Source organism: Ammospiza caudacuta, chromosome 28, assembly GCF_027887145.1.
Source record: "Ammospiza caudacuta isolate bAmmCau1 chromosome 28, bAmmCau1.pri, whole genome shotgun sequence".
Taxonomy (NCBI): Eukaryota; Metazoa; Chordata; class Aves; order Passeriformes; family Passerellidae; genus Ammospiza; species Ammospiza caudacuta.
The window spans coordinates 1,993,358-2,013,589 of NC_080620.1; the positions used below are offsets into that span (position 1 = coordinate 1,993,358).

The 20,232-nt window shown below is 53.7% G+C and overlaps 1 protein-coding gene across 1 annotated transcript in view; it reads left to right on the forward strand.

Annotated features, from left to right (window-relative positions):
• Positions 1–20,232, forward strand: part of CSNK1G2 (casein kinase 1 gamma 2) — a 42,683-nt gene that overhangs the window by 9,746 nt on the left and 12,705 nt on the right. Inside the window, exon 2 of the mRNA XM_058821234.1 lies at positions 17,091–17,587. Coding sequence (XP_058677217.1) covers positions 17,401–17,587 — 187 coding nt within the window. The 5' untranslated portion in view covers positions 17,091–17,400. The remainder of the gene's footprint in view (positions 1–17,090; positions 17,588–20,232) is intronic.

A 20,232-nucleotide genomic window follows, 5' to 3' on the forward strand; every position in this document is an offset into this window, starting at 1 on the left:
CAGGGAAGCTGATGGATGCTGTCATGGCACAGAGCATCCCTCTGCCCCAGTTATTCTGCAGGAAACATTAATTGCATGGTGCTGCTCTTTTCTCCTCATGGTCTGTGCTGTGGGTTCTGCCTGTGGCCCTGGAGTGCTGTCCCTGCTGGGGAGGAGAGCTGGGAGCCAGGGAAGCAGCAAATCAGCTCCTGCTCCTCTGCAGCAGGGAATCTGACAGTTCTTTGGGGAGAGGTTCCCCAGTTTGCCCCACTGGATGCTCACCCTTCCCTCCCCTCTTGTCCCCCCAAATCTGTATGGTTTGGCAGTCATTTGAGGGGAAATATATGGGGCTTGGAGCAGCCTTGGGAAGAAAGCAGAGGGAAAAATGTGGGACAGCTCAGCTGGGCAGAGCTGCAGCTCTGCCACCCAGAAATGGAAACAGCCCTTGTCACCAGTGGGAATGACATCCCTTCCACCCACCCTGCTCTGGGATCTCCAGGACAAGGGACCTGCTCTAGCTGAGCTGGTGGTGCTCCCCCTTTCTGTGTGACCTCAGGAGAGGTGGGAAGCTGTGATTAACTGTAGTTTGGTGATTGAAGGGATAACTGATCCAGGCACCCCTTTTTTTCCCTGCCTTGCTTTGCAAAAGGCCCCCCCAGATCTGCCAGTGCAGCTGCTTCCTAACCTGGTTCTGTCAAGAGGATATGGGTTAAGGGAAAAAAAAATCCTACAATTAAAAGTGTTTCTGCCAACCCAGATCCTGCTGACAGAAAAGGGGTTGGGAGTGCTACACATGACAGGAGGCCAGGCAGATCTGTGCAGAGTGACAGTCCCCAGATGGCTGAGGAGCAGGGAACCCTGCTGGCACACACAGCTCAGGCCTTTGGCAGCCAGGCTGGAATTGTTCTGAATCTGCTGAGTTGGGCTCTTTGTGGGTCTGTTCCCCCCTTTAAACTGGAGCTGGGGTGTGCATGGCTCATTAAAAACAACTTCCAGAATATTCAACTTGCCCCTTGCCCCCATTCCTTGTGGGATGAGTATCCCACATCTTGGAGGTGGGAGGTGGAACTGTGGTTTCCGTTCCTCCAGTGCTGTGTGTTGTCTCTGCCTCTTCCTCCCCTGTCCCAGGCAGGGCTGGGAGGGAGCCCTGCTTGAGGTGCTGGGCAAATCTGTGTCACAGCTCTTGCCCATGGGAGTGATCACAGAATCCCAGAATCATTTAGGCTGGAAAAGACCCCAGAAATGGAGTCCAACCTGTGACCAATCCCCATACTGTCACTCAGCCCAGAGCACTGAGTCTGTCCAGTCTTTGCTTATATACCTTCAAGGGTGGTAACTTCACCATCTCCCTGACAGCCCCTTGCAATGTTTAACAACCCTTTTTAAGAAGAAATTCCTGTTGATATCCAGCCTGTGTTGATGAAGGTGACAGCTTCTCTGGTTTCTTAAAGCTGTCTGGTTTCTCAAAGCCACCCAGGTGAGCTTTGGCTCTCCTGTCAGGAGCTGGTTGCTTTGCCACACAGAATTCCCAGCTCCTCACTGGGGCTGCTTGGAGCTGCTGGACTGAGGGGTGGCACCTTCTTCTGCCTGAGCTTTTGGGTGCTCCCAGTGCCTCCCTGGCTCTGCACTTGGTTCTCTGCTTGGCACAGAACGGCTCACCCTCCCAAGCTGTTGGATTGGGTGTCCCTCCTTTCCCACACCTCTGTGGTGACAGCCCTGGAGTGGCAGAGCTGGGTGGTGTCCATCTTACCCTGGCAGGAGGGCAGCCACTCTTCAGGTGTGGCACAGGTTGGGAGAAGGAGCAGGAGGGGAGTTGCTGGCTGCAGGCATCTGCTCCATCCACCTCCTGGAAATGTGAACCAGGAAAAAAATCTGAAACCAATCTGGCAATCTCCAGGTCAGGCCTCTGACCCACTCCTGGGCTGTGCCCTGTGCCAGGTTACCGCTGCCCTGTGCCAGGTTACCGCTGCCCTGTGCCAGGTTACTGCCCTGCCTGGAGAACACACCTATGGTCTGGGCCACCATCCCTGCAGGTGACCTCAGAGGGCACAGCAGCCTTTGGGGACTTTGGGGATTTTCTGCCTCTTCTGCCGCTGCTTTCTGTGTGACATGTGGCAGTGTTGTGCCTCAGTTCCCTCTTCTGTAATGACACTTTCTTGGTGACCTACTCTGAGGCAGCTGCTGCAAGGAGCAGAGTGAGAGCCGGGGGAGCATTGGTCTGGAAAGCCCCTGGAGCCTGTGACTGGGACATTGGAAAGATAAGATGGCTGATGCTGCTGCTTGGATTGTTTCCCAGCCTGCTGGGAGAGAAGGAGGTGTGTGTCCAACCCCAGGAGCCATATGGTGTGGATGCCAACACAGGAGAGCAAATGGGATCTCTTCTGGGGTGTCCCACCTTGTGTGTCATGTAAAGAATTTGCAGTGGCAGCATCCACCCCTGACATCATCTGCTCTCCCTGGTGGCCTGGACTCTCCAGGAACAGAGGGGGTTTTCTCATGCATGGCTGCTTGGAAAGCTGTGGTTCAGATAAGGCAAGGCAGCAGCTGAGGCATGGGGATGTCCTGCCCTCCAGAGATGGTGCTTTCCAGAAGAGTGAACGTCACCTGTGTCCCTGGCACAGGAATTGTGAGGCTGGTGCAATTCCTTGTTGGGATTCCCCTCCTGCCTGTGCCCTGCACACAAGGATGCCGTGCAGACAGAGTGGAGGGAGTGGTTTTGCTCATTCTGTGCTCATTAGAGGCTGCAGGGAAGGGAAATGAAACCACTTCTAGCTCTGCTAAATTCTGATCTGCTGCTCCCTGGAAGTTGGGAGCGAGCTGGGATACCCTGTGCTGTTCAGATTTGTGCTGTGGGGAGCCTGTGGTGTGAGTCAGGGCAGCAGTCTGTTCCCTTCTCCTGCTCCTGAGCTTATTTAGGAGCTGCTCCAAAGGCTGTGGGGGGAGCAAGTCCTGAGTGTGTCACTGTGGTGTCCCACTCTGTGAGGAGAGTGCCAGGCTTGCCTGTGCTGGTTTCAGTCAAGTTCCTCTGTGGGGAGGAAATCTCCTCCAGGTGCATGAAAGGTTTTCAGACCCAACTTGGGCTTGGAGGAGGAAGAGAAGGGAAGGGAGACATAGGCATCCAGAAGTTTGCTTTTGTTATGGGAGATGTGTTGGGAAATGTCTCTTTTCCTTTGGAGAACGACTGTTGATCCCATCACCCTGCCTTCCACTGATCCCCTCACAGTGCCAGTAGGAACACACATGAGGGATCTCTGAGGACATCCTTGAATGGCTCATGTTCTTCCTCAGCTCTTGCACATCTCCCAGCAGCTGACAGCACTTGGATGTCCCTGTGTCCTCCCTGCTGCTGCTCCTGGCCCGTGGGATGCCAGAGTGGTTCCTGCTCTGGAAGCAGAGCTGTCCCACGAGGAGCTCTCCCACAATGTGTGGGGGGACATCCCACCCCTCCATGTGCTCAGATCCTCTGACTCACACCAGAACAGCTCTGGAGGCTCCTCTGGAGGCTCATCCTGCTGTGACAGGGTTGGATCATCCCGTGGGCAGTGTCCCCCTCCAGAGATGGGGCGGCTCCCCGGGGAGAGGGGGTGGCTGGGGACAGCAGTGCTTCTCCAGGGAGTCCCATGGGACAGAGATCCCCTCACCTCATGGTGTTGGGGCTGCAGGGGATCCCCTTCTCAATGTCTGAGAGCTGCTCTCAGCTTCCCCATGCGTGGGAATTGATAAAGGAGCTGATAAAGCTGTGTCAGCATGGAGCTGTTGTGTCACACACTGGCCGCACTGATGGCTCAGGGTCCAGGGCTGCCTGCCACAGCTGGGGACTCTGTAGCTTGTGACAGTGGCACTGCAGCCCCTCCTGGCATCTTGTGAGAATGGCTGCTGTCATGTCCTGCCTCAGTTTCTGCCCTCAGAGGCCTGTGGTTACATAAAGGAGGAAGCTTTTGCTGTGGTGCCTTCTCAGTGGGTTGTAGTGGAGAGTGTGGACCCTGCTCTGCTTTCAGTGCATGGAGAGAAGTAATGGCAGCATACACAGCACTGTGTGTGTGATGGGGCTTTGTGATGGGATTTGTGGTGGTGTTTGGTCTGTCCCAGGGCAGGGAGGGCAGGATGCCTTCCCATCCCCCTGCTTGGTGGGAAGAACTCATTTGATGCACTGGGATTCAGAGATCTCTGCTTGTTTGCTGTTTCAACCATCTGACTTGGCACTAATGTTTAAATACAAGTGTGTGCTCTCATGTATTACTGAAAATTCAGTGGAGGGAGGGAAGAGCTTGAAGTTTAGCAGCAAGTGGCCTGGATGCCAGGCTGGGAAATAAGCCCATCCCAGTGTGTTGGGAAGTGGATGTCCCTCCTGCCCTGGTGAGGTGTGTCACAGTGTTCTGTGCTGTTCTCCCTGTGCCCGCTGTCCCCAGGAGATGCTGAAGCAGCTGGGCTCAGGATCAGCTCTTGGATGGACACACTGTGGCCTCCCAGCTGCTGCTGTTCCCCTCTCTGCTTTGCTGGGCCATTCAGAGCCAGAGGCATTTCCTCTGATGTTTCCTGCCTGTGTTTGTACCTGCTGTTCCTCTGGGCGTGCTGTCAAATCCTCCTGCAGCAGGTTGTCCCCAAGCCTTGTCCTTTGGCTGGCCATGCTGGAGCTCTCTGGAGCCAGGGCAGCTCTCAGCTCTCAGGAAAGGTGCAGCACACCTCTGGCTGCAGTGGAGGTGGGGAGGGAGCCTTCTCCTGTTCTCCCTGGGAGCTGATGGCTCTTCTTGCACATCCATTCCCGGGCGTGCTGCCGGAAATGCATTAAGATCCCTTATCGAGGGAAAGGCAGCACTTCATCTTGTTTTTATGAAAAGTGTGGCTTTCAGTGTGTGGGAGTATTCAGGGACAGGGCTGGGGAAGCAGTGTAGAGGATGGTCTTAACCTTATTTCAGGCTACAGCAGTGCAGGAGGAGGTGTTCCAGCCTCAGATGGAAATGGAAGCTGTTGCTCCCAGCTGCTGGGTGAAAATTATCTACTTGTCTAGAAGGCTGTTTTTTCCCACTGCCTGATGACTGTGAGGCAGGCTGCAAGCTCTGGGGAGGAGGTGGAAGAAGAACTTGCCTGCTCAGAAACCTGAATGCAGAGCTTTCTCGCCTGGTTCTTGTGGCCCAGCACAGTGACTGTCATGGCCAGACTGGCGATGTGGTGGTGATGAATTTGTGTGTTTGTGACACATGTAGGATCATCCCTTTCACAGAAAGGCTTTGCAGGGAAGTCTTAGAGCTGCCACCTGAATCTGAAGCTAAATCTGCTCTAGAAGCTTCTGTGGAGCAGGGGATGGAGAGGGCTCAGCCATGCCTGTTCCAGCTGTGCTCATGCAGCTCCCATCCCTCATCATCTAGCTGCCCTTGGGCTGCATCCCCATGGTCCTGCAGGGCATGCAGGCACTTGGATATGTTCTTATTCAACCTCCCAGGGAAGGAAAAGGGAACCTTTTATGAGCTGTCAAGACTTTGGGTATTTTTCCCACAGCATCCAGGGGCAGAGGTTGAGGTACAGGGTAGTTCTGCCTGCCCTGAAGGTGCTGTGGGCTCTGTAGTCTGTGCTCAGGAGCTCTCCTTGGGCTTCTCTGCTTCCCAGGGTGAGCACACACATTGATTTGGGATACAGATTTTGGACACCTGCTTGCAGGCAAAGCCTCTTTTGCAGAGAGTTACCGGGCATGAAAGCAAAGTTCGGGTTTTGCAGGAGGTGAGCACTGGGGACCTGCCCTTTCCCAGTGTGTCAGATCTGCCTGGGTTGTTCTGCTCCAAAACTTCTCAGATTTGGTGTTGGTGGAGCAGCTGAATCTTGGGCTTTATGCTCTGGGCACGAGTGGATTAAAAGCAATGTTGGATCTTGACTAGAAAGGAAATCTTTGCTGGCTCCTTCCCAAGATGAACATGCTTGTGATAATGAGTCTGTACAAGAACTGGGCAGGATGGGACTGGTTGGAAAATGTAAAGGTAAATGTATGGATGGGGGAGCAGGAGAAGCAGAAGCCCTGGGACTGGTAAAGACCTTTCTGCTGGCCAACTGCTGTGGACTTTTGGAAGGCAGCTGGTTCCTCTCTGCAGCTGGGTTTTCCAACAGCAGCAGCATGGATTTAATTAGGATCCGGTGTCTCCCTGGAGCTTGCAGCATTGGGGGTGCATTGTTTCATTTACATGGAAAACCCCGTGGCAGAGCTGCCAGACCTGGCTGAGGGCTGGGACCAGGGGTTGAGTCAGGGGCTGTGTGAAAAACGCCTGAAAATGCCTGAGTGGGTCCAGCTCCTTATGTGGTGAGTGGGGGGCTGAAGGCTGAGACCCCTGAACTGAGTCAGGGGCTGTGTGAGGAATGCCTGAAAATGCCCAAGTGGGTCTAACTCCTGTCATGGTGAGTGAGAGGCTGAGACCACTGGGCTGAGTCAGGGGCTGTGTGAGGAATGCCTGAGTGGGTCCAGCTCCTGCCATGGTGAGTGAGGGGCTGAGACCATTAGAGTGAATCAGGGGCTGTGTGAGGAATACCTGAGTGGGTTCAGCTCCTGCTGTGGTGAGCAGGGGGCTGAGGGCTGAGACCCCTGGACTGTCAGGGGCCATGTGAGAAGTGCCTGAGTGTGTCCAGCTCCTGCCATGGCGAGCAGGGGGCTGAGGGCTGAGACCCCTGGATGAGTCAGGGGCTGTGTGGAAAATGCCTGAAAATGCCTGAGTGATTCCAGCTCCTGATGTGGTGAGTGTGGGGCTGAGGGCTGAGACCACTGAGCTGAGTGAGTCAGGGGCTGTGTGAGGAATTCCTGAGTGTGTCCAGCTCCTGCCATGGCAAGCAGGGGCTCCAGAGCAGCGTCACATCCTGGCTGGGGTGGCTGCGTGTGTCCCACAGAAATGCTGGAGCAGAGGGGAAGGGATGGAGCACTGGGAGCTGGACTGGAGCAGAGGGGAAGGGATGGAGCACTGGGAGCTGGACTCTGCTCTCCTTTTAAGGTCTCCCAGGCAGGGACTCAGCTTTGTCCACAGTGAACTTCCTTTCTTCCGGTGCTACAAACTCTGGCTTAGTAAAACCGAAACCAACCTGACGTCCTAACTGGCCTTTTCTGCGCTGGACTGGTGAGAGATTCTGCAGAATTGCTGCATGGGCAGAAACCAAATTGTTGTTCAGAAGGAGGTTTCCTGCTCTGGTTACCTGCCTGCTCCCTGGGCCCTTCCTCTTATGGTAAGAGCACAGCAAGTTGCAGTTCCCCAGACAGAAATTGTCCCCTGTGAGCAGGGACAGCAGAGTGCTGCTGGCACAGGCAGTGGGCTGGAGCTGGGTCATTTGCTCACCTTGACATCCTCCAGCTCCATGCCACAACTTTTCCTGACCCAGAAGCCCTGAGGATGGCTGATACAGGTCATGGAGAAGGGATGGTGATGGTGACATCCCAGAGGCATCATGGCAGGGCTGGGTGGGAAGGTGGAAATCAGGTACCAGTTGTTCCCTGACTCCCTCCTGCAGCCAGGGATTTGCACTCCCACCACCCACAGTGCTTTGGTTCCTCCTCTTTCTATGCAGTGGATCCCACATGAGGAATGCATCCCAAAATGGACATGGCCAACAACTGGGAAAGGGCTGCCCCTGGCTTTGCTGGGCACAGTCACATTAGAAAAAGTGACTTTACAGCCCCCCTTTTGTGGGGTCTGTAAAGTCAACCAAAAAGCTGCTTCCTTTCAAGTCATTTCTTGTAGAGCTTCAGTGTGTTTTCTGGTTATGAATTCTGCAGCTGGAAGTTTAAATTTGTGCCTGATGAACCCAAAAAGGTGAATCAATGCTCTTGGGCATTTGGTTCATGGATAAGTTTGACTTGGGCTGGGTTTGTTATTTCCAGACCAGTTTTCAGATCTGGTCTTATTTTAGCATGTGTGTATTTACTGTTATTATTTTTCCTAGAGAAGTATTTTCAGCTTTTTGCTTGGTTCCTGTGCTGCTGCTGAAATTTCCAACGTGGCATTTCCAGCTCCTTGGTGGAGCACAGTTTAATATTTTCCATCCAGGTGTAGCTGCTTTGGATGAGGATCCAAGGAAAAGAGTGAAATTGTGCATTGGGCTGGGAGTGAACTGGCAGCTCATGACAGTGGAGATGCTTCAGGAGAGTTTTTTTGTGGCTGCTGAGAGATTTAGGAGTGTCTTTACTCTGTAGGCTGGTTTCAAAAACATGAAGATCTGGGTTTGGCTGTTGAGGATCTGAGTTCTGCACTTGGACTGTCCATGGCATATTGATTTCTTTCTGCTCATATGTGCAGGGAGCAAATATTCCAACAGTCCCAGTGCTGTTGGCTGAAGAGGAGCCTGGTTCCTCCTCAGATATTTTTGGGTGCAAAATGACTCCTGCTGACCTGCTGCTGGAAAGCTGACACTGTGCACACACACTGCTGCCAGGCAGGGATTCTCCTCATCCCCCCTGAGCTGTGGTGAGAGTTTGGGGTGAAATTCTCCAGCTGCTGCTCCAGGGGTGTTGTGGCACAGGGCTGGTGCAGCCCATCTGTGCTCATCTCCAGAGGAGGAAATTTTTTGGGTTAAGATCTCACCAATTTAGGGAAATCACACCAGCTCTTGAGTGGTGCCTTGTGGTTTTGTTGGAAACTGAAAACTGGTGATCTGCCCTCATCTTTTACTTCCTTTTTAATTCTGTTGTATTTGGAGAACAGTTTGAGTTTTGTTTTCATTCCCTTGCACAGGGGACACTCCAGGTCTGTGGGCACTCCCAGCCCTTGGGCTGCAGGAGCTTGGGCTGGAGCTTGAGGAACAGCTGAGATTTTGCTTTTAAGACAGCCTGGTGGGTTTGAATATCACCTGGTGTCCTTTAGAGATCTCTGTGAAACCACACACAAATCATGACTGGTGTTTTGTGAGAATCTGTTTGTGGGGGAGTCTCCAAAGTGGGAAGCAGGACACCCCTTCAGCAGAAGCATTTCCCTGCTGCCTTGTTGAAACTCTGCTCTCTTCATTGTTAGCTCCCTCCCAGAGGGAATGGTGTGGCACAAACATTAAAAAAAATTCATAGCAATCTATTAAAAAGCCATATTTGGGTTCAGAGGCTAGGAGAAAATAACTTTGAAACAATTTGGAGCTTGATTTGTTGTAGGTTTAGAGCTGACCAGAGTTCGCAGTGTGATAAAGGTCTCCTGGGGAAGGGAATAGCCAGTAACAAGAGAACATTTCTAATTTAGAGAAAAGTTTAATAGACATGAGAGCTGGAGTAGGAAACCAGAAAGAAAAATCTGTCATCTTCACAGCACAGCTTAACTCTAGGGAAACAACCAAATGCTTTATTATTTTTTAAATTATTTTCTTAATTTTATTTATTACGTCGTGGTTTTGTGCATTGGATGTTTTATGGATGTGGCTGAGAGCCAGGGATGGATATGTGGGTGAAACCCTGAGGTGCTGGGAGCAGGGCAGTACCTGCATGTGGTAACTTCTGCCAGGCTCAGCACGTTCCTGCCTCGTTTGCTGCAGTCACTTGTGTTTGTTCTGTGTGGCTGGAGGTGATGGTGTGTCTGATTGTTTGCTCAGAGAGTGGATTTATGGTTTTAATTCTGGTGCTGGGAGCGTTGTTGGCTGTGTCCATCCCTGGGGCCACGCAAGGGGAGGGCCAGATCCTGCCCATGGGGCACTGGCTGGGCTGGGGGTGCCCAGGGTGCCCTGTGCCCACTCTGGGAGCTGGGTGTGATCCTCTCTCCTCACTGCAAAGAGCTGTGAAGCCAGGAAGGGAGGAGAGGTTTGGAACAAGGATGCTGGGATCATGTTGGATTAAAAGCTTTGCTGCCACAGTTCGGGGTTTTTGTGGGTTGGTTGTTTCTGTTGGGTTGTTGGTTTTTTTTTTTTTTTTTTTTTTTTTGCTTCTGAGCACTAGAAGAAATTCTGGTAGAAACATTAGCCTCAGCTTTATTCCTGTCTTCTTTTCAAGAAAGAATTTGGATGGAAGAAAAGCATGATTTGGACATACTGCCCATGCAGATTTCTTAATTGTAAATATTGGGGCATCAGAGTGAAACCATGCTGGGGTTTTTTTTTGCTGAGAGGGAAACCAGCCAGCACTGTCAGTGCTTCAGACACTGCTGGTGCAGTGGCAGTGGTGACAGAGCTGTGTCTGCCATGTCATCAATGACTCAGCCTGGTGGCACTGCATGGATGACCCAGGGTCTGTGTTTGGGGGTGAGGGGCACAGCAGGGGCAGGGGAGTGGGCTGGGGGCTGCCCTGTGGGGATCCAAACAGGGGATTTGTGACCATTGGGTACTCCCTGGTTTGTGTGCAGGCAGCAGCAGCACAACTGGGCTGGGTGGGGTTCACAGGATCCTTCAGGTGGGCTGGGTGGGATTCACAGGATGCTGTTCCTTCAGCTGGGCTGGGTGGGTTTCACAGGATGCTGTTCCTTCAGCTGGGCTGGGTGGGTTTCACAGGATGCTGTTCCTGCCTGGTGGAGCTGTTCCTTCACTCCTGGTTCTTGTCCCTGCAGATGCCTTGAAGCAGGCAGGGGGGGCTTGCTGAGCTCTCAGCACCATTCAGAAGCTGAAAAGCAGCCAGGTTTTCATCTCTCCAGGGATCTCAGCTGGAGGAGGTGGATGCAGGGAAGTTATCCCAGTGTAACAGGCAGGATGTGAAGGGCCAGGGGCTCAGTGCACACCCAGATCACCACAGAAGGGGTGGCAGAGCCAGGAGCTCTGGAGTCCCTGAGCTGAGCTCTGAGGCTCCCCCAGCTCTCAGAGCAGCCACACGTGCTGGCAGGGCTCCCCCATGGCCCTGCATCAGCACTTCAGTGACAAACTATTGAACAGGAGCTTCCTGTTGTGCTGACACCAACACCATCCTACCTACAAAGGAGCAAGGGGAGTAAACAGAGCTGTGCTGGCTCCTGCCTCGCTGGAGGCTGGAAAAAGGGTTGGAGAGCAGGAGGAGGCTTCTGAACCCAGTCTGTGTTCTGATGTTCTGATGTTCTTGTGGCTGCACTTGGCAGAAACTGCTGGGAAAGTGGCTGCTTCCAGGACTGCTTGGTTTTTAAGGGAGTTCTTGGGATGGATAAAGGCCCTTTCACCCCTTGCCCTGCTGCTCCAGCTCCTCCACAGGTGCTGTGCCCAGAGTGGTGCATCCTGACAGGGTCAGCACAGCTCAGAGATGTTCACATCCAGAGCTCCCATCTCCACCAGGTTCCTACAGTTCCTCAGAGCAGTGAAACTCCTGTTTTCTGAGGGATCCTGAGGAGTGCAGCCCACCCTCCATCCTGACAGGGTGGGCACAGCTCTCAGAGCTCTGATATGAGATGTTCACATCCAGAACTCCCATCTCCACCAGGTTCCTAGAGTTCCTCAGAGCAGTGAAACTCCTGTTTTCTGAGGGATCCTGAGGAAATGGGGCCAGAACAAGCCAGCCTTCCCTTGCCATAAGGAATGTTCTGCTCTCCTGGTTGATTTGCTTGAATCTCCCCTGACTGGAGCTGTTGCTGGTGGACTCCCAGGTGGAGTGAGCTCCAGGGGCTGCACAGCCCCTCTGCCTCTCAAACCCATGGAGGGAACTTCCCTGTGGGATCAGGATGAGTTTCCTCCAAACAGCACATCCATGGAGCTGAGTTCCAGCCTGTTCAGCTGCTGTGCCCAGCTCAGAGGAGAGTGTCCAAGGGTGGAGGAAGGTCAGGAGATGTCTCAGGAGCCTGTTGGGTGCTCACTTGGTGGATAACTGGCTGGATGGTCACTCTCTAAATGGAGAGCAGTGACCAGTAGTGTCCTCAGGGGTTGGTACTGGGACCAGTGCTGTTTTACATCCCTGCTGGTGCCATGGACAGTGGCACTGAGGTTTGCTGGTGACACAGAGCTGTGTGGAGCTGGAGGGAAGGGATGGGGCATCCACAGGGACCTGGAGAGGTGGGATTGTGCCAAACTCATGGAGTTCAACAAGGCCAAGTGCAAGGTCCTGCCATGGGCTGGGATAATCCCAAACACAAACACAGACTGGATGGAGATCAGTCCTGGAAAGAGGGATTTGGGAACTTTGGTGGATGAGAAACTTGATGTGACTCAAGCCTTGGCTCCTGTGGGAAGCCTGCTGAGGCTTTTCATGCCCCCATTTTGGGACACCTTTGGGACACCTGTGTGGCACAGCTTTCCCTGCTCCATCACAAGCAGGGCTCACTGCAGCTCTGCAGGCTGGAACTTTTGTTTAACAACAAACTGAGGGCACCCTCAGCAGGTTTGCTGGTGACACAGAACTGTGTGGAGCTGGAGGGAAGGGATGGGGCATCCACAGGGACCTGGAGAGGTCCAAACTCATGGAGTTCAACAAGGCCAAGTGCAAGGTCCTGCCATGGGCTGGGACAATCCCAAACACAAACACAGACTGGATAAAGAATGGATGGAGATCAGTCCTGGAGGGAGGGATTTGGGAACTTTGATGGATGAGAACCTTGATGTGACCCAACCCTTGGCTCCTGTGGGACACCTGCTGAGGCTGTCCCCTGTTCTGGGACACCTTTGGGACACCTGTGTGGCACAGCTTGCCCTGCTCTGTGACAAGCAGGACTGGCTGCAGCTCTGCAGGCTGGAACTTGTGTTTAACAACAAACCCTTGCAGACGTCATTTGGGACCATTTGTAGCTCACTCTTAAAGACGTTTTAAGTTTTTGCTTTGTTTTAAGACTTTTGATCTTCCTCTAAGCTCAGCCTCTTAACTTTTAGAATTTATTGGGATTTGGTTTCAGCTGTGTAAGGCCACTGGTTGCTTTTTGGTCTGGATTTTTGCCAAAAAATCAAAAACTGGGAGCCAGCTGATGGGTCATACTTTGGGACATTGGGGTATTTGTGCTTATTTTTAGCCTTTAATTGGCAGTGATCTGTACTTGGAGCTGCAGAGTGTCAAGGGCTTTTCTCTTTGTGCTCTCAAGAAGCTTTCCTTTCTCTTTCATCTGGATGCAGCTGTGTTTCCCTTGTGCTCACAGAGTGCAGAGAACATGGGGAAAGCAGCTCCAAGAACCATCCCAAAGGCTGCTGGGGCTCAAGGAGCAGCACCCAGGGCTCAGGGACACCTGAACCCTGTTCCAAGCAGCACCATGGACCTGTCCCTGACCTTCCCCAGCCACTTGCTGCTATTTTTTTCCCTCTTCTTCTCCTCTTTTGTGTTGCCCCGTTTAGCTGTAACCTCTTTGGGCAGGAACACGGTGTGTGTGTGTTCATATAAAGGGCTGAGAACAATGTGCCCCAGATGGCTTGTACAAGTGTCTTCTCAGCAGCCACAGGGTTTCATTCTAGAGGGAAAATATTCTTAAAAATACAACTCTTCAGCATCTTATACTTGCAAATGTGGGCAGGAACTTCCCGAGCCTTGATATTTTGGTCCAAGTCACAGAGACAAGGGGTAGCACTAGAGCTGCAGCTTTTCTTTTTTTAAGGGAAAAAAACCAACTCCCCCCAACCCCAATTCCCCTTTTCTCACCTTTGCATCTGCAGGGAAAAACTTGTAAATGTGACTGGAGCAGCTCTGACCTGCTTAAAACCAGATGGCAAAGAAAAAGGACCCAATGTTTCAACAAAAGCACTGTGAACTCCCTCTTTGGGAATCAGGGTGTGTGGGCTTGCCCCATTTTTATGGCACTTCCAGTGCTTCTCAGGTTCTGTTTTGGGGTGCTTAGGCACTTGCCTGCAGTTTGTTTCCCTTGCAGGATCCCTGGCACTGCAGACATGACAGGGCACTGCTTATTTGCTTTAAGACCACAGCTTGCTTTGGAATTTCTTCTGCTAAATTTCAGGACAATTCATTTTTTTTTTTCCTTTATTTATCCCACTCCCTCCCAAAGAGAGAAACAAGTTTTCTTAGTCTCATCTTGCATCAGATTTGATTCCAGGCCAACAAATCCAGCCTAGAAGGTGCTTTCCTGAGGCTGCTTGCCTCGCTGTGACCTTTTGGGAGAGGATTCCTGTGCAAAATGGGACATTGTGAAATCAGTTTTATACAGGGAATCTGCCCCCCTGGTGCTGCTGCCTGGGGAGGATGGGTCAGGTCTGGGTCCCTGTTGCCTGTGCAAAGGCTGCTGTGTTTTAACAAACACAGGGGGTTTTTTTTGCTCTGGAGCAGTGGGAGTCCTGGGATTTTACCAAAAGTTTCTGTTTCTAATTAGGTTGTTCTAAATTTTAAAGGCCAGTGATCCTTCTATGGCACGGGGTGGAAAACCTGAGCAGTCACTGACACTGCACAGAGGTGGGTCCTGCTTTTGTCCTGAGGTCCAGGGAGCCACTGTGTCTCCTCAGCACTCCTGGGATGAGAAAATCAATTCCCCCCAGCCCTTGGCTCATCCACAGGGGACCTTGGCTCATCCATGGGGGAGGCTGGTGGGCAGAGTGTGAGGGAGCATCACTGCCCTGACTCACATGGATTTGGTTTAGGCACTTCCTGCTGCTCAGCTTGGGAAAGGGGGAATTGCAGCATGGCAGTCCCAGCACGGGGGGCTGGGCTGTGGCCTCTGGGTGTGAATCTGGCCCAGCTGCCTGAAATTGGAGTTTGGGGCTGGGCCCCTCCAAGAGAGCTCCTGAGGCTCCACAGGCAGGACCAGAGCTGCTCCTTGCGTTTGTCTGGGCTGGGAAAGGGCAGCACAGTCTCCCTTGTGCTCACAGGAAACAGGATTGAATTTTTCCCTTCTGCCTCACTTCATTGTCTGAAATTCCCTTGCAGAGCTGGCCCATAACTCTTCAAAGAAAATAATCCCAAGCGCCGGGGCTGGAGCTCCCTGAGCTCTGGCTGGCGGCCGCCTGACTCTGTGCAAACAGTCTGGGCCTGGGATCCCCTGGGACTGAGCATAAAGCTCTGATTGAGAAGGAAAACAGGTTATGGAGCTGCAGCAGGGCTGTGCATCACCAGCTGCTCCCCTTGTGGCTGGGAAAGCAGCTCCCTGAATGCCAAGGTGTGAGCTGCCTGCTCTGGGAACAGTTTGGTGTCCTGAGGAGGTGGGACAGGCATGAGGAGGTGGGACAGGCATGAGGAGGTCGCCAGGGCAGCCCCAAGTGCTGAACCCGGAGCGGAAACCATCGGGGCAGTGAAGAATGAGCAGGATGTCACGTGTGGGCCCGGCGTGCTCGGGGCTGGGGCAGAACAAAGCTCAGGGAAGCCCTGCTCCTGCCGCTCCCAGCGCGCTTCCTGCTGGCACGGACACGCTCTGGGGGAAGGGAGCAGCAGGGCAGCAGCCAGCACGGGAGGCATGGAGGGCTCCCCGTGCCTCAGTTTCCCTCGTGCAGCACGGTGGTGTCCGTTGTTGGTGTGTTGTGGCCTCAGACAGCCAGGCTGCTGTGCTCTAGGGATGCTCCAGGGGTGTTGGATGGGAGCAGGAGGTCCAGGCAGGTCCCACAAGTGGCACCCCCAGCACTCTGCGCCCTTGGAGCAGCGCTGGTCCCTCCTGGGGAGCAGTGGCAGTGTGCCAGGGTGCTGAGGAGAGGGAGGATTTGGTGTCAGCCCCCCTCAGGGGCTGTCCTGCCCCTAAACCCTTACACAGCCAGTCCTTCTTCCTGCTGAGCTCTGGCTTTGGTGTCTTTTTTTCCCTGGGTTGTTGGTTGTTCTTAGAGCTCCCACATTTCCCTCTGTGTACCACTTGAGCATGAGAAGCCTTTTTTTTTTTTTTTTTTTTTTTTTATTAATAGCTATTGAGAGCCAATAAAAAGTTTTACAGGGTTTGGCCAAGCCTCAGAGCTCGCAGTGTGTTCATTTCCTGGAGCTGGAGGGGGGGTTTGCTTGGATAACCCAGGGGGTCAGCAGGAGTCTGTGCTGGCCCTGGGAGCTCTTGGGAGCTTTCAGTGGTGTCACAGGGGCTGGAGAGGAGCAGAGAGAGGTGGGGAGGGGGCCAGGTGAAGCATGGCAAGGGTCAAGCTGGGAGCAAAACCAGAGCAAGGGAGAAAAGGAGGTGTGGGTCTCTCATGTGCCCAGATCCTGTTTGATCTCCTCTGTCCATGTTTAGTTTCCTGACTGTCTTTTCTGCCTCCTTGTGAGAAGGAACCCAGCCTGACCTCCCCAGTGCAGGGAGGGAGAGCACAGTTCCCTCCTGGGCACCCGGTTCCTCGAGGAGCACAGAGCAGGTCCATGGTTCTTTTCATCCCAGTCTTGTGTCCAGAAGGACTCAAGGCTTTGGTTGGCTTTGATGTTGGGCTGCTGGGTGATGTTGGGCTTGCACAGGGATGTGTGTGGAGCCACTGTCATGGAATCATGGAATAGTGTGGGTTGGGGAAACCTTTAAAGGTCACCTCATCCAGCCATGAGCAGGGCTGTGCACACGAGGAGGAGCTCCCTGGTTTGGGGGGCTGAGCTGATTGCTGCTTGTGGAGGGGAACCCAGATAACCCCACCAGCAGCATGGGGGCTTTCCAGCAGCCTCACTGGGAGCACACAGGCAGCAAGGTGCTGCAGCCTGAGCAAACAAGCTGCCATGAGCATCATTTGCTCTGGCCAGTGTCACAGCCAAGGGGCCTCACTCCCAGCTTTGCAATGAAAATCAAGGTTGGTTGATAAGAGCAGAGGAGGAGGCAGTGGGATGTTAGCAGGGTCCTGTTTGCCAAGTGGGTGTTTCCCCAGCCCAGGTGGGCTGTGGTGGGTGCCCTGAGTGTGGCCGTTCCCCAGGAACGGTGTCCTGGGCAGGGCTGCTGGCACAGGATCCTGGCCCCTGCCCCTGGATCCACAGGGACCCTCCCAGCCAGGTGAAATCAATTTCACTCCATGGGCAGCCCCACAATGCTGGGTTCATTGTCCCCTGCTCCTGGGGGCTCCCACAGTCCCTGGCTGGTGCCTCTGAATGCTTCTAGGAGCTGCCAGCAGCCCTTCCCCATGGGGACAGTTCTGTCCCCACATCACTCCTGACTGGCTCCAACATGGAGCCATTCATCAACCATTTCACCTCCAGCTGACCAAGCTTTTTAAATTCATTTGTTTATTTAAACCAACGTCTCAGGCATGGGGCTCTCTGGGACCTGATGTTTATCCCAGCTTCTGCCACCCCTCAACTGCAGCACTGTCACTGCTGTAGCAATTACCTGTCTGCAGGGAAGGTGCTGGAGGGACTCTGAGGAACCCAGAGCCCTCTGTTACCCTCAGCCTTCTCATCCTGATTTTGTGCCTCTCTCTTTGCACAGCTGGGACGCCGAGGAGCTGCGCTGGGAGGACCCTGTGTGCAGGATGTTCTCTCCACCAAAGACCTCCCTGTGAGCGGCGATGATGCCAGTCCTGGCAGGACCTTGGGAAGCACTGACATTGCAGTAGCCCAGCAGCCCTGGACGGCCTCTTGCCCCTGGTTCTCCAGCCCCCACCCTCCCAGCGCTCCCCGGGATGCTGTATTAACCAAGAGGAACCCTGCTTGTGTCCTCCTCACCCTTCCATTTTCGGCAGCTCTGGGATTTGTATGGCAGCAGCGTAACCGTGGAGAGGCCGGGGTATCACAAACTTATGGATTTTGATAAGAGAGGAGGGAAAGGGGAGCTGGAGGAAGGTAAAAGAATGTCCAAGACAGGTGGAGGAAGGAGTGGTCATGGAGGCCGGGGTGCTGGAACCAACTCGGGAGTCTTAATGGTGGGTCCCAACTTCCGCGTCGGCAAGAAGATTGGATGCGGCAATTTCGGGGAGCTCCGTCTAGGTGAGAATGGTGTCCTCATGTCTGTCCTCACTGTACCTCACTGTACCCACTCCTGCCAGGACTGCCCTGGCATCCTCCTTCTGCACCAGCCTGTGGCCATGGGCACAATGGTGCGGACTGGGCACACAGAGTGGAAGCATTGCCCCTGTTCTGTTCCTCTTCCTCCATTTGTGTTTGATCTACCAAGGCCCATCCCAGCCCAAAGGACTCATTGCAGAGGTGTTTCCCATCTCCTCCTGTGCCTGTTGCTCTCTGGGTCTGCTAGGGAGAGCACTGCAGGCTGGATCTGTCTGTTGTAAGCAGTGGTGGCCATGGAGATCTGGGTGTCCCTAAATCCAGGAACACTGAGTGGGGAAGGATTCAGGAGATGCCACTGTGGGCTCACAAATCTCACCCCACTTGGCTCTGGGTGTGCCTCAGGACAGGGATGGAGCATGGAGGCCTGAGGGATGTTCACTCTGCTGGGACAAACATCTAGATTTTCCATTTGTTTTTTATCCTGGGTAAATTCTTCAGTTGTTGAAACTGGTTGTTTGAGAGACTCCTGAAATTCTGTGCAGGTCAGAGAAAAGGAGGAATAAAACCCAAGCATCTTCCATAGTCATTTTCCATTTTGAACCAAGTTTATCAGGAAACTCCTCAAGTAAACTCCTGTTTGGAGAGTGGGGAGGTTGCTCCTCTCCCAGGGCTGGGAATGTCCCTGGAGACTTTCAGCAAGCTGTTAACCCTTTGCTTGGCATCAGGCAGGGCCAGGCACCTCTGTGCCAGCAGCACAGTCTGGATGTCTCCAGGAATGTGTGGGTGGAGTCCCTGCCAGCTTGGTGTGAGTGCTTTGGGAAGGGGTTTGTGCTCTGGGGAGAGGGAGGAGAGGCAGTCCCCAGAGCCTGGCACAGCCACAGCCTTGTTGCTCTGTGATATTTTAAGCAGCGCCTTCTCAAACCGAGCTCTGAACTAAACCTGCTCTGAGCTAAACCTGCCCTGAACATGGGCCTGGGGAGGAGCTGTGGCAGCCCTGGCTGGGGTGAGGTCAGTCCCCCCTCCCTGTGTGGGGAGCTAATGTCAGCTCTGCCCTGTGTGACAGACTGCCTGGTGCCAGGCTCGCCCGTCCCCTCCCCGCACTTCCCTGCTGTGTAATTGCAGAGCTGGGAAACGCTCTGCTGGAAATGCAGCCCAGCAGTTCCCCTGCTCAGCTGTCTGTCCTGCTGTCATGAGGAGCTCTGAGCCTTCCTCCAGACCCAGGGCTTGTGGAAGGAGAGGTGCTGGGGGGTTTTGCTGCACCAGCTGCTCCTTTCGGTTCCCTGGGTGGACCTGGCCACTCCTGCTGCCAGTGCCTCCCAGAGAGCCCTGAGCTGTGCAGGCTCCACCTGTGTCCTTGCACCTCCTTTTCCTTGCTTGCCACTGAGCATTCTGCAGTGGGTCTGTGTTTCTGGGTGAGCTGGATCCTAGCAGGAGGCTGGGGCTGTGTTGCTTTGCTGTTCTCAGTGCTGAGGGGTCACTGTGACCCCCCTGCCTTTTCCTCCCCCTCATTTTCAGTGAGGGGACACGAGTGTGACATGGATCTGAGCAATGTCTGTCAATCTGGCAGGGAGGTTGCTGCAGGGACCTGGGAGCAGTTGGGCTCAGTTTGCTCCTGGCTGCAGGGACAAGCAGCCAGCTCTCGCTCCAGGGCTCCACAGTGGTCGATTGTCACAGTGAGAGTTTGTCCTTGCCACCAGCAAGAGAAGCTTCCAGTCCCTCCACATGGCTTTTGAGCTCTGTCACACCCTGCAGTGCCTGGCCGTAACATGCCAGAGGCCTGAGCACGGGATCTCATCACCACAGCTATGTGGCTTCTCTCCTAAAATCACATCTCTCTTCCTTAGGTGTGCCTCCAGACTGCATCAGGGCTCAGGAATGCTTTCAGGATTTAGGGATTCCTCCAGCTGCACATGAATGGCAAGGGACCAGAGGGCTCCTGTTGTGAAGTGGTGGCATGAGCAGGGATGTTCCCCAGCTCTTGCTGGGCACTCAGATTTCCCTGGGAATAGAGAATTCAGTCCTCAAGGCTTTAGAGGCCAAACTGCAGCTCGGTATTTAAAAGCTCCCAGACCTTCTTTGGCCTTTTTGCTCTCATAACAAAGGCCATGAGATCTTGAAAAAATGTACCTGGAGGTGATCTTCCATCTCCCAGTGGTGGGGAGGGAGGAAGGGGACATTGTCTTCCCCAAAAAGGGACCACATTGCCTCATTTCTGCACCCCACCAAGGGACACGTGGTGATCTGTCCTTAGGGTGCTTCAGCTCAGCTGCCCCAGGTAGAGACAGATGTCCACCCATGTAGGAGGTGTCCAAAATCAAGTGATCTGTTTAAAGATAAAATCTAAAAAAAACAATTGGCATCAGGCATTTGTGGCAAGCCAGAAGGGGAATGACGTGGGCAGGAGTTGTGGCTGCCAGGGCTGTGCATTTGGATCCTGCTTCTCCCTGTCCCTGCTGGCCTTGGCATCCTGGGCAGTGCAGGGACGTGGTGCCAGTCCCAGTCTGGCCCAGGCACAGCCAAATTCCCATCCCAGTGCCCAGGCACAGCCAAATTCCCACCCTGGTGCCCAGGCACAGCCAAATTCCCATCCTGGTGCCCTGGCACAGCCAAATTCCCATTCCAGTGCC